Genomic DNA, 13,438 nt, shown 5'->3' with positions numbered 1-13,438 from the left:
GATTCCTGTCCTGGCCCTGACCCCCGGAGGTTCAAGTTCTACTGACCCATGATATTGTCTGGGTGTAGTGTTTGCTTGAATGTTCCCAAGTAATTATACCATGCAGACAAGATTGAGAACCACTGCTCTGGGCGAAGGACAGAATGGTTCTGTAAACCTGATTTCATGTGTTCAGCTAAACCTGCAAAGTTTAGTTATAAAACTACTGGTCAATTTGAAAAATTATCAGTGAGCCAACAATTTTCAAAACCCTCAAGTACTTATTGTAAGTCGATGTGTCTTGGGGTTGGCGAGCTGGCTCAGTGGTTACGAGAGCTTTCTGTCCTGGCAGAAGATTCGAGTTTGGGTTCCATCTCTCACATGCTAACTCCAGCTCCAGGACATCTGATGCTCTCTGTGGCTTCCCAAGTCACCAGCATGTGTACACATACAATACACACGAACAAAAGTAAAATAAATCCTTGAAGAAAACATGTCTCCTCAAACACAAACATAGGGTTCCAAGAAAACCATGGAGCTGTAGTATATTCTTACCATCTTATCACAATATAGTGAGTCCTCTTGATAAGGAAATCAAGCCAATGGATATGATGCGCTTCACAGGCCTCTGGCATCCTTTGTTCAGACTTCTCTACTCTCAGGTGCTTTAGAGATCAGTTGAGTGTGGTGCCCATTTATTCAAAACATGATTAGAATTCTTTGTGCAATACTGGGCATGTTGTGTTGACAATGGCTTCTAGAGGAAGAGTTACTCTCATCAGGAAAGGATCCCTGCATGACTCGTGAGTTCCCTTCACGCCTTGGCTCTCTCCCTCCAGAGCGAGGCCAGTTGTAACCGTGGATGCCCAGCTTCTGCTGCACCCAATGATTATCAACCTTGAAAATAAAACTTGCCAGATTCCAGAATTCCCAACTCCTGTGGCCTGGTAAGTTAGCCCATTCCTACACATATTCTAACATGGGTTCAAATTGCCTAGAATCTTATTTTTTTTAAAAAATACAGATTTGGGTGTAGAAAGTCTGAGGTAGGGCCTGAGGTCAGGCACACTTGTGGATCTAGAAAAACTCTACAAGAGGATATTGAGACCAAGACTGAGTGGCAAAGAGTGAGTGTTGCCAGAGGAACAGTATGTCCTGCTAAGCTCTGACTTACACAGAGCCAGCGCTCTAACCTACAGACTCTGAGATAAAAAAAGACCAAAACATTTGGGAAAAAAAAACTTAAATTTTCATTGCACTCTGCATGTTATCTAAACCCAAAACACATCAAAATACCTTGACTCTTACTTTTGCATATACTGAATCTATTGAGACTCTCTTTTGAGAAAATAAATGAACTAGTCAAGATTACTTAGTTTCAGGTGCTGAAAATAGATAGCAGTTTTGTAACTTGAAATGTACAACTACATTGGTTCAATGGTCTAAAAAAGGAGATTTTTGTACCCTGAATTGTTCTTATGGCCATGATATCCAGCTTTTTGATCCAGCTTGTCACCCGAAATGACAGAACCGAACTGGGCTATAACATATCCTGTGAAAAAACTACCAGCTTGTTCATTAGTGTTGGGGTCCCCAACCATCAGAAGACCATGCATCATGGGACCAGGGCATTTCCACTGGAAAATAAACAGAGACTTTGAGATATTTTTTTAGATTGTCCCTCATTTGCTAGGGTGAGTGTTGAGGCAGGATTTTCAGTTCTTGAAAATATTAGAATAAAGAAATAGCTGGTGTTGACCCTGAGAAACTATTTTCAGCCCATCCTAGCTTGTTGCTGATGGCCTTTGACAGGAGCTCCTATGGGAGTCCAAGCTGTGGGAGATGAAGGATCCTGAGGAACTCTTGGGAAAACACCCTGCTGTGGGGAGCTCCTGGTGTGACAAGGCCAAGTCTCTCCTTTAACTGCCACTGAAAGTGGTTGGGAAATGCCCTGAGCACGTTTTAAAATGGTTTTAAGCCATAAAGTAGTATAATGAAACTCGATCTGAGAAAATACTGGAGAAAGCCAGCGTTTCCCTAACGCCTGGCAGGATTCAGTGGACATGAAGTGGTCTGTGAGCGCTACTTGGCTGGAAACATCAGGACTCTAACATTCTCTAAGGAGCCCCACATTTACACCTTCAAAACCCTACATTTCCACACTGAGTTCCTTTAAGACTAATGGCAACACTCCAATATAGAATGTGTTTATTTTCATATAAATTACTTTTTCCCCTAAGAGTTTTAGTTTTATTGATTAAAAAGAGAGAAATCGGAGTCTTTTTCAAAAGATATAGGACTATTCACTTCTGTTCAGGGGGAAAAACATTTTTTTCTTTTTAGTCTTTGAAATTTACTACATGTATATAGAATGTACCTTGATTATCCCATCCCGCACTCCATCCCTAACCCACTCCCCTAAGCACAGCTCCCTCACAACTTCACGTACTTCTCTTGGAGTTATTTTTATTTATTTAGCTCAGTCCAGTTAGTGCTGTTGACATATGCATGAACATGGATGGGGTCACCCAGCAGGGCACTGGGCACCCAGCAGTGTTCACACAGCTGGGGAGCAGCTGCCCTCATCCCCAGCTGCCCTCAGCTGCCAGTGGTCTGTCTGCAGCTAATGCCTTCCCTTTTGGCAGCCATTTTCTTGTTCCCTGGAGTCACATCACTAAGATAAAATGTAACTTGTTCTGTGGACAAATTATACTGCTGTTATTTAATTCTGTCACATTATTATTTGTACTTAATCCGATTGCATCCTTTTCTAAAAGACACTTAATTTTCAAGTGCAAGCCTCTTCCTGTGTTTCAGAATAGTCAGATACTAAGTTAGGAGTTGACTTGTATGTATCTCAGTGGTAGACTGGCCTCAGAACACAAAACCAATCAAGCAACCAGACAGAAGCTAGGAAGCAAACAGCTGACTCATGTCGAATGTTTTGAGGTTGTAGAGTGCTTTGTGGATAGTTTTCCCAAAGTGTTTGAAAGGCATCTTTGATGTGACACTGGCCTGATTTAACATCAGCTTGTACTGTAGATGAACTCTTTGGCAAACTCCTGTCCCAAATCATTCCTCACTTCCTTCCCTGTGGATTTCTGTGTCGTTCAGTCAACTGTCTGACTGAATGCAGTTTGGGGTTTATGTTTTTGTTATTGTTGTCATTGGGTTTTTTGTTTTGTTTTGCTTTAATATTTGCCATTGACATTACTCAGGAAAAAGGAAATGAAATTCAGCATAATAAATATTAAGATAATTGGTTACTAATGAGAAAAACTATTGTTTTTCTATTTTGTAAACATAAAGCAAACTAGCTATTTCTCTAATCTGAAAGAAAAGAGTTTTTCAGATATGAATGACATCATGTAAAAGTCAGATATTTTTTACCATTAGAGTAGAAGAGGATTGGTAATAATTGGGCCAATGAGATGGTTCAAGTTGTAAAGGCACTTGCCACATGTGCCTTGGGACCTGTGTTCAGTCCCCAGAACCATAGTAAAGGTGCAAGGAAAACCAGCTCTACAAAACTGTCCTTTGATCTCCACATGATCTCCACGGCATGTGTGCTCCTCAACACACATGTCAACTACATATATGCATGGTAATAAATAAATAAATTAGAATTAGTGATTGCTTTGTGCTTTCATTGTTATACTGTATATGTATGTGGTGTTTGTGTGGCATATGTATTGATATATATGTGCACATGGGCATGTGGTTGTGTGCACACAGGTGTGTGGAGACCACAAGTTGACATGAGCTATCTTCCTTAATCTGTCTCTGTCTTAGTTTTGGCACAGAGTTTCTTACTGAACCTCAGTCTCATGGACTAGGCTACCCTGGCTGGTCATAAACTCTAGAACAGTGGTTCTCAACCTTCCCAATGCTGTGACCCTTTAGTACAGTTTGTCATGTTGTGATCCTAACCATAAAATTATTTTCATTGCTTTGTAACTTTGTAACTGTGATTTTATTATTTCCATTAATCATTATGTAGATATCTAATATGAGGGGCACCTGATGTGACCCCCGAGAAAGGGCCATTCAATACCCAAGGTGTGTCCAGTAACGTGGAAATCCACTGCCCTATAGTCTCCTGTCTCTGCGCCTCTTCCCCACCTGCAACCCCAGCACTGGGATGGCTACTGTTGGGTCTAGGAGTTTCATTTTGATGCTGGTGATATAAATATAGACTGCTCTGCTTCTCCAGCAAGCACTGGACCAACTGAGTTTCTCCACTATCTGGCTTTGTATTTTGAAATCACATTTTATATCTATTTCATTTTTTTCATTGTATATAACCACAAACAGACTTCCAGCACAAGCTCATTATTCACTGGTTCATGGCAGGCAAATAGTGTGGGGATCATGTTGTGGACCTTCCGCCTTCTGTGTAGAGCAGCCTGTCTGCTGGTAGCCTTTATTTAGATAGACTCAATAAGAACACTCAGTTGATTTCATATAGTTTTGTTGGGCTTCATGTTATTTTTTTTCAATCGAAAATAATCAGATTAATGGGCTTTGATAAATTTAAACATAAATCATAGCTTAAAATTATATTTTATATTATGTCATATTTCACACTTTGCCTGACACAATTCACAATTATATATGGATCTGATTCTTTGGGACCAAACTGATGTCTTTAGACATAGATAAGAAATATTTCTCTATGTTTAGAGTGAATATGCTCATCTACTAATATAAAATTTTGAAATTTTAGTTTAGAACAGAATTATGGAAAAGCCACCACTTGGAAAAGATATTTCAGCTAAAGCCATCTTTGACCTTCTGTGTTCAGAAGGCTACTTTTAGTAATTCAACAGGCTACCACAGTTATAGGAAATTTGAATGAAAAAAGTTAAGGTCATCCAACTGTTAATGATATTGACAGACAAGGAGGACGAAGAAAGAAATATAGATGTACTCTGACATAATTCATAAACTGAGAGTAAAGTCTTCAGCTGACAGCATTTACCAAGTTCCTCCTTACTCAGGCAACAGTTCCACAACTGTAACTTAATCCTTTGTGAAAGCTATATTGCTTCACATTGTATAAAGTAATCAGTGTCTCTAAATCCATTTTAATTTTATATATTGATAAGTTCATCATAAATGTAACTTTACTTCGGCAAAGCTTTGTCTATACTGAGGAATAGTGAGTCAGACATTGGTCAGTGGACCATGGTAACACACCAAGTGCTTATGGAAAAGCTGAACATGGAACAAAAAACCTAGTATGAGAGTCCAGTACTGCCAGAAAATTTAAAGATGTGTTTACCTACAGACCTTCCTTGAATAATTCTAATCGAAGGAAAAGTTGGTTAAAGTTTGTGATTTCACTGGGGAAGTAGTATAAACAGTTGTAATGGCACAAACATCTCAGGAAACTTTTGGCTAAATGGTGTGTGGCGAATTACTTCCCTGAAGGGAGACATTGACTTAGGTCACAGAGATAGATGAATCCCAGATGTGACACATTTCTGTTACCTTTGACACAGGAAGCTGACATCCAATTAAAGCATGATTGGAGAGTCTTTACTTTTTGAATTTCATAGAAATACTCAAACCATACTAGAATTTTTAGTAAAAATTTTTAGGAGTGCCATTAAATCATACTTTTCTTACATCTTTACCTTCTTGGCAATATGCACAGGCCCTGTCTACAACCATGACTGTTAGACTATTGCTAGACTGTTAGACTAGGAGGAGGTGAGCATATTCAATAAACTCAGGCAGACAGGGGATATTTCTCATTCAGTCTATGGCCACAGACCAGGGCAAGTCCAGGTCAAGGGAAAATCACAAGCACCACAAACATTTCTTGAGTGGGAGTAAGTGTATGCAGAAGGAGAAATTACAAAGTGCCTTCTAGCCAGTTGTCACTGTCCTCTTACCCACATTGCTGTCCAGAGCTAGCTGGAGTCAACTGCTTTAACTTTCTCTCCCTCTCATCATTCCTCTCACCTCTATTACCACCTCACTCCTAGCATGGTACCAAGAGCTAGCCTCCTCCTAGCAGACTGATTGACAAACATGTTGCTCCATGCTCATGATTAAATGCACATGCCTCACCATGACTTCAAAGCCCTATTGCACACTCATCAACCAAGCCATCTTTCTCGGAGCTCTGACTACATTGAAAATCTTCCAGGGCTCAAGTGGAGCAATGTTTCTGCTGTTTTCTAGGCTTTTCCATAACTTCACCACTGCATCGCACAGTTCTTTACTCTGTGGCACAAGGAAGATAGATGTTCATATTACATAAAGACAGTGGGGATATTGATTAATCAATTGACTGAATCTCTAGTAATATTTTCAAGTATTTGCCTTCCTAAGCAAAGATATCTCTGTCAATTGCATTGAGCTAGCATGTGTGTGTTTGTGTATGTGGTGTATGTATGTGTGTTCATATGCATATGTGTGCACACATTTGTGCACATGTGTATGTATGTGCAATTAAGAGTATAGAGGGAAGCCATGTGTTCATTTTATCTGGAAGGATGGAAGGGAAGATTCCTATCTCGAATTCAAAACTTTACTAACCAATAAATTACTTACTACTGTCTTCCCACAGCTTTTCTGTAAGAGTCTGTGCATCTGTGGCAGGCCAGAGCATCTCAAATACAATAGGTGAGAATATTTTCATTTTTATGCTATTCTATGCAAAGTAAACATGACATATTTCTCTTACAGTCAATAGAAAACTAAGAGGCCCTTTATGAAAACTCAATTTGTTATTGTATATTTAAAAGCTACCTAATTAATACTGCTTTAATCATGAGCATCAGCTATCAAAAAAGCGTAATTGTTGGGAAAGTGACATGCTGTATTTTTTGCATAAGTTACAAAACTCGGGCTGTGGAGATAGATCAGTTGTATATTCCTGCTGACCAAGCATGAGGACCTGAATTGAGGTCTTCAGTACTGTATAAAAGCCAAATGTGGCAGATGCTTCTATGATCTCAGTACTGGAGAGGTAGAGACAGGCACTTTGCAGATCCCCCTGACCAGCTACCCTAGCCTCACTGGTAAACTCCAGGCACAATGAGAGAACCTGTCTCAAAGAATAAGTGGGTCGGGAGGGGATCCTGTAAGACACTTAGTGTCAACCTCTGGCTTCCATACGCACACATACTCATAAAAAATACACATATACACATACACACACACCTGCACGCATACATGAACAAGTGCTCAAACATATGCCACACGTGCATGTGAAGCCACAAAATAATTAGATACTGGGTGTGATTGTTTTAATACATCAGCTTATGTGTGCTCCAGTTATGAAAAGACAAGGTTTTCCTCAATAACCATCTTGAAGTGAATCTCTTCCCCTGACAGTACTGTATTTGCCCAGTGCTTTCCCCAGCATGATTTTGTTTACTCTCTGTCTGTCCTTTAGCCTTGATGGCCGAGGTGCAGTTAGACTTCCTGAAGCAAAAAGGAGCCATCAAGCGGACACTCTTTCTCCATAACCACCAATCCCAGCTCACCTTCTCCTTTGTGATGAAGCAGCAGAAATCCCTCCACTGCCAGGATTTTATGGTTTACCTTCGAGTAAGTTTTCTGGAAATCCCATCTGGGACTTATCAAGTTCAAATCCCAATTCTAACTGTTTCTATCTGGTAAACCATCATGCTTGCCTCGGACATCCACATCTGTCTACTCTCGCTCTTCTGGGAGGAGACTCTGGCTTAAGGTAGGATACTCTCTTGTTGACCCTGACTTCAAACAGCCCACAGTGATTTGTTCTTAATCTCTAAGGCTTCTTGTTTGTCTTGGACAAAATGTTGACAATCATATCTTATTCAGGTGGTCTTCATTTTAACTGCCTCCCCTCCCTCATACATAAAAGCTCAACACAATTTATTTGATTTTTTTTATATCCTATGTGGGTATGTCCTGTTAGATTTTATCAGGATACATTTAGAGCTGACTTGGGAAAACATTAAAACAACCAAGTTTTCATTAAAAAATGTGTAATTGTGCTTATAAAAAGTGATATGGTTTTATAAATCCTCATGAAATTAAAAATTCAAACTATCTGGAACCAAATTATCCATGGTTCTGCTGCCAGCTACTAGAGAGTGATCAATAGTCAGATTTATTCTTATCCCATCAAGGCTTAGTTCACAGGGAGAATCCTAGTGTGGATTAAAGGTTCACAGATACACTTTAGAATGAGAACCCAGGCACATGGTCCCCCTCCCCCAACTTAGTAGGACTTGGATTAGCACAACTGAAAGGCAGGATGCTGGCTGCATGCTTAGTGCTTGATGCTAAGTGCTTAACTCCTAGTGCTTAGTGTTTGGTGCTTGGTGCTAAGTGTTTAGTGCTTAATGCTTAGTGCTTAATGCTTAGTGCTAAATGCTTAGTGCTTAATGCTTAGTGCTTAATGCTTAGTGCTTGCTTCTCTCTCCTCACTCTAGGAGGACTCCTGTTTTGTTTATTTGAGGCGCCTTCAAATGTGCTGAAGGTATCTTGTTCATGAAAAGGCTTAAAGAAACAACAAAGAGGGAAGGAGAAGTAAGAGGTTTTCTTTCTCTGAGCCCAAGAGCACCTTCAGGCAGCCTCATCAAAACAAAAAAATATGGGGTTTTGCCTCTCATATACTACCTGTTGGCTTGTAACTGAGATGATAAAATGAAAGATGGCTAAGTGATCACAAAAAAAAAAAAAAAAAAAAATTACTGGGTCCTCTTTCTCCATAACCTCGCCAGCATCTGCTGTCATCTGAGTTTTTTATCCTAGCCATTCTGACTGGTGTGAGGTGGAATCTTAGGGTTGTTTTGAGTGGCATTTCCATGATGACTAAGGATGTTGAACATTTCTTTAGGTGCTTCTCAGCCATTCGGTGTCCATCAATTGAGAATTCTTTGTTTAGCTCTGTACCCCATTTTTTAATAGGGTTATTTGGTTCTCTGGAGTCTAACTTCTTGAGTTCTTTGTATATATTGGATATTAGCCCTCTATCAGGTATAGGATTGGTAAAGATCTTAGGCTCTACCAGTGCCCGGCAAATACAGAGGTGGATGCTCGAAGCCAACTATTGGACTGAGCACAGGGTCCCCAATGGAGGAGCTAGAGTAAGGAACCAAGGAGCTGAAGGGGTTTGTAGCCCCATAGGAGGCACAACAATATGAACTAACCAGACTGCCCCCCTCCAGAGCTCCCAGGGACTAAACCACCAACCAAAGAGTACACATGGAGGGACACATGGCTCCAGCCGTGTATGTAGCAGAGGATGGCTTGTTGGTCATTAATGGGAGGAGAGGCCCTTGGTTCTGTGAAGGCTCTATGCCCCAGTGTAGGAAAATGGCAGGACCAAGAAGTGGGAGAGGGTGGGTTGGTGAGCAGGGGGAGAGGGGAAGAGATAGGGGGTTCTCGGAGAGGAAACCAGGAAAGGGGATAACATTTGAAATGTAAATAAAGAAAATATCTAGTTAAAAAAAAATCCTGGGTCCTGATGTTCTCTGTCATGCATGGTATATAAGTGTAATGTTTTACTCAGTGACTTAACCGATTCTGTGACAGGTATTCAGGTCTGGGGTGCCTGAGCATCTCTAGACTAATGGTTCTCAATCTTCCTAATGTTGCAGTCCTTTGATACAGTTCTTTACTTAACCCTAGACCATAAAATTACTTTCATTGCTACTTCATAACAGTAAATTTGTTACTGTTATGAGTCATAAGGTAAATGTCTGATGTACAGGAAATCTGATATGCAACCCTTATGAAATGGTCATTGAACCCACCAAAGGTGTTGAGACCCACAGATTGAGAACCACTGCTCTAGAGTACCCCAAAGTAGACATGGCTCTAAGTGATTTCACCATTGGGCTTACATATCCCAGCTACTGCAGACCACCTACATTAGCACCCAATTCATCCTGTTACACTGAACACTGTCATTCACCAACACTGACAGGAGTCCAGGGCTACCTGCTTGTCATAGACTCACAACTTGCAGTCATTCCATGGGCCTGAATTGGTGATTACTTTTTCCTAGGATGAAACTGAATTCCGAGATAAGTTATCTCCAATCAACATTAGCCTGAACTACAGTTTGGATGATTCCACCTTTAAAGATGGCCTGGAAGTGAGGCCAGTTTTGAATCACTACAGGGACAATGTAGTTACGGAGCAGGTTAGTCATTGAGGCAAAAGTGAAGGCTTTTTCATTGCCATTCTCTTGAGAGAGTTGTTCCAATAATCCTTCTATTTCCATCTGTACACAGAGATATATAGCATTAGGGATATGATCCTAACATGTTTCCTTATGGTACTTTTGGAAACTTTTCTCCCCTTATGCAATTAAGATTTAATTTGTTCAAATGTAGTAGTAATGGGAGCAATGTAACCAGTAATCCTCTCAATAGTGCTGGTTAGCATAATCTACAGACATTTTCAGAACAATCTGGAAATAAATAAGCTCCATCAACATGTCACTTTTTGTCACAGCTTGTAGAGTGGTGTGGACTTCTATGAAGTGGTAGGAAAGCTTAGGTTCAGTGGCTGGAATCCTTTAGTCTTCATGAGGAAGGATGTGGGTTGAACTTTCTCATATTCTTTCTTGCTCCTCTTGCTCAACACAGGCTCACATCCTGGTGGACTGTGGAGAAGACAACCTATGTGTGCCTGACTTGAAGCTGTCAGCTAGACCGTAAGTTTAAATAAAGAAATGTGTACACCGCACCTGGTGGTCTCTGGGTGTTTACTTAAAGCTTCTTTTGAGAAAGTATATGCTTTCCAAGAAATGGAGGAGGGAAAGTGATTCATGGGATTCCTTAGAGTGTCCACACTTCGGATTTGCCTCTGATCTGGTCAATTCTCTGTCACTGGTATCAAGTGACACAGCCCAAGATCTTGCCTGGCCATTTCATCTTTCAGCAAGCATCAGAGGGCTAAAAGTGTTTTTGTTGAAAGTAAACTCATGTGTGGTGTAGCTCAGGTTCTATTTACTTACCTCAGTCAAGTGAGAAAGGATTCCATCCACACCTTAACCAAACTTGTTTTTGTAGCACCCCATGACTCAAAGGCCTCCTTAAAACTGTCAAAACAAAATTAATTTTAATTTGCTGGGGAGGAAGACTTAAAAGACACACCGGGGGGTCAAGCAGAAGGTGTCAGAAAGTCAAATGGGAATCAAAGGGCTTGGCAGTCGCCAGTAAAGGCGAGCATTGGCTCTGGAGCTAGTACTGCACTGTTGTGTGTGAAATAATAGTTGGGGCTGAGATATGGCTGGGTGTAAAAGCAGGGCTGTGTTCCTCTCACATAGGAATGCCTGAACTACCAGCATTAGGAATCTGCTTGCTAATCTCTCAAGGGGACTTGCCCCAAAGTTCATAATTTAATAAATGTCAAAAGCAATAGTTTTGAGGTGGGGTCAAAAGTGGAAGAGGCATTTCTGAACATTGGTTTCATTTAGAGTTCAAAGTGAACTGTTTCCTTAAAATATTTCAAAACCTCCCTCAGCCACTTGAGATCCTGTTTCACCTGCCTGTTTTTCCCTCTTAGTATCCTTGTTATTGGGGACCCTCCCTCTATCACTGTGTAAAGGAGCTCTCTTTCTCTCCCAACAGCTCATTCTCCTGCTCACATGTGTTCTCAGTGATATGAAGGAGCTGGGGGCCCTTCATTCTGGTTCTGAAGTCAAATGTTAAGTTTGTAGGAGTTTCCATAGCAGGCCAGTCTGTGTGTTGATGGCTTGAAATTGGTCATGGTGTATGTGTGTGTGTAGGGGGGCAGGGCACAACACTGGAATCCACAAATGATATATATCATTTTTATTTTTTAGAACACAATGTTAAATATTTGCTTGCACACCATGGAGGATTATCCCAACTTCCCCATTCAGAAATTGTTCTCTTAAATGTCCCTACAGGCTCTTTAGGATCATCTACCTTCTTTCTCAGTTCTAGCCTTACATTTACCAGTTTTTTTTCTACTAAATCATTGTTTTTCTTGATTTGTTTGTTTGTTTGTTTTGAGACAGACTCCTGCTATGTAGCTCAGTAGTCCAGGGTGGTCTCAAACTTCCAATCCTCCCATCTCAGTTTCCTGAGTGGTTAGATTTACAGGCACACATTATTTAAACTTCTTAAACAGAATATTCATGAAGCCAGGGATGTAGAGTTTGCATAATCATTCCTTTTAAACTGCATTTTTTAGAGATAAGCATCAGATAATTATTGGCGATGAAAATCACCTAATGCTCATAATAAATGCAAGAAATGAAGGCGAAGGAGCCTACGAAGCTGAACTCTTCGTCATCATCCCCGAAGAAGCAGATTACGTGGGGATCGAGCGCAACAGCAAGGTAAGGCTGGAATCCAAGCAAATATTAAGTCTGATGGACAAAGCTGAGTCCTTCCTCTCAAGAGAGATCCTTGGTCAGCTCATAATAGCAAAGAGGCTGGGAGAAGGTGGGCTGTGAAATATTAAAGTCTCTCTGCCACAGTACAAAGATGAAAGCCTCTCTCTTGGCCAAAGACCGAGAGCTGTAGAGAGGCAGAGAAAAGGCAAAGAGGCAGATGACTCATTTCTCAGGCTAACCCCCTCTCCTCATTGCCTTTGCAAACCCTGGTTTGAGTTCCTCTAAGTTCCAAGCAGATCGAAGGAGGTCTGGTTTTTATTACCTGTGATGGAAGGACCAACCAGTCCTGCCGAGCACTGATAACAGCCTGGACAGGAACTGCAAAGGAAACAAATTCATTTGTCTTTCTTCTTAATCCGCATTTTTGGGACTGAGACCAGAGAAGGGCCTGTTTGTTCTTGATGCACCAGTCTTCAATGTTGCTGTTTATTGAAAAAGGAACCAGTGCTGTTTATGACCTTCTGGATCATTACCAGAACATGATTCTTCCCACTCAGTGTGTCCTGGGAACCTGTTGTACTCTTAATCGTTCTGTCTGGAAAAAAAAAAAAAAATCCACATTCTAAATAGGCCAGTAATCAGCAATCCTAGCAGCCAGGAGGCTTGGGCTAATGGATCCATGAGTTAAAGACCTGCCTTCACTACAAATCAAACTCAGTAAAAAGACTGAAACAAATAAGCAATCAAGGAAAAGCATCATTTTAAATGATGTAAACTGACAGTCCCTCCATTTCAGAGTATTTGAGATGTTTAATTAAGGGTAGAAACTAAGGTTCACATTCTTTCACAGGCATTAAAAATAACAGGCACTCAATAAATAGTTGCTGATGGATTTATTCAGCTAAAATTTATTATGTGTCTGCCACTTTCTCAAGATCACATGTTGTAAGGGACTTTCACAGTCTAATGACTGAACTATGTCATGGAAAGTGATCTGTCTGAGGTGATGCTGTCACTCTTGAGCCTTTAAAAACATATAGACAGAACCTGGTATGGAGATGTATCCCTACAATCCTAACACTTGAGAGGAAGAGACTGAAGGATCACAAGTTCAAGGCCAGCCTGTACATAGAG

The 13,438-nt window shown here is 40.7% G+C and overlaps 1 protein-coding gene across 1 annotated transcript in view; it reads left to right on the top strand.

Moving 5' to 3' along the window:
- The window catches only part of Itga8 (integrin subunit alpha 8), a 215,301-nt gene that overhangs the window by 119,253 nt on the left and 82,610 nt on the right, over positions 1 to 13,438 (top strand). Inside the window, exons 15-20 of the mRNA XM_031369028.1 lie at positions 819 to 926; positions 6,560 to 6,615; positions 7,391 to 7,545; positions 9,998 to 10,135; positions 10,584 to 10,651; positions 12,160 to 12,307. Coding sequence (XP_031224888.1) covers positions 819 to 926; positions 6,560 to 6,615; positions 7,391 to 7,545; positions 9,998 to 10,135; positions 10,584 to 10,651; positions 12,160 to 12,307 — 673 coding nt within the window. The remainder of the gene's footprint in view (positions 1 to 818; positions 927 to 6,559; positions 6,616 to 7,390; positions 7,546 to 9,997; positions 10,136 to 10,583; positions 10,652 to 12,159; positions 12,308 to 13,438) is intronic.

This window comes from Mastomys coucha, unplaced genomic scaffold, assembly GCF_008632895.1.
Source record: "Mastomys coucha isolate ucsf_1 unplaced genomic scaffold, UCSF_Mcou_1 pScaffold15, whole genome shotgun sequence".
In the NCBI taxonomy this organism is placed as follows: Eukaryota; Metazoa; Chordata; class Mammalia; order Rodentia; family Muridae; genus Mastomys; species Mastomys coucha.
The sequence above is the reverse complement of the archived record's forward strand: the minus strand, read 5'-3'. Positions and strand labels throughout refer to the sequence as shown.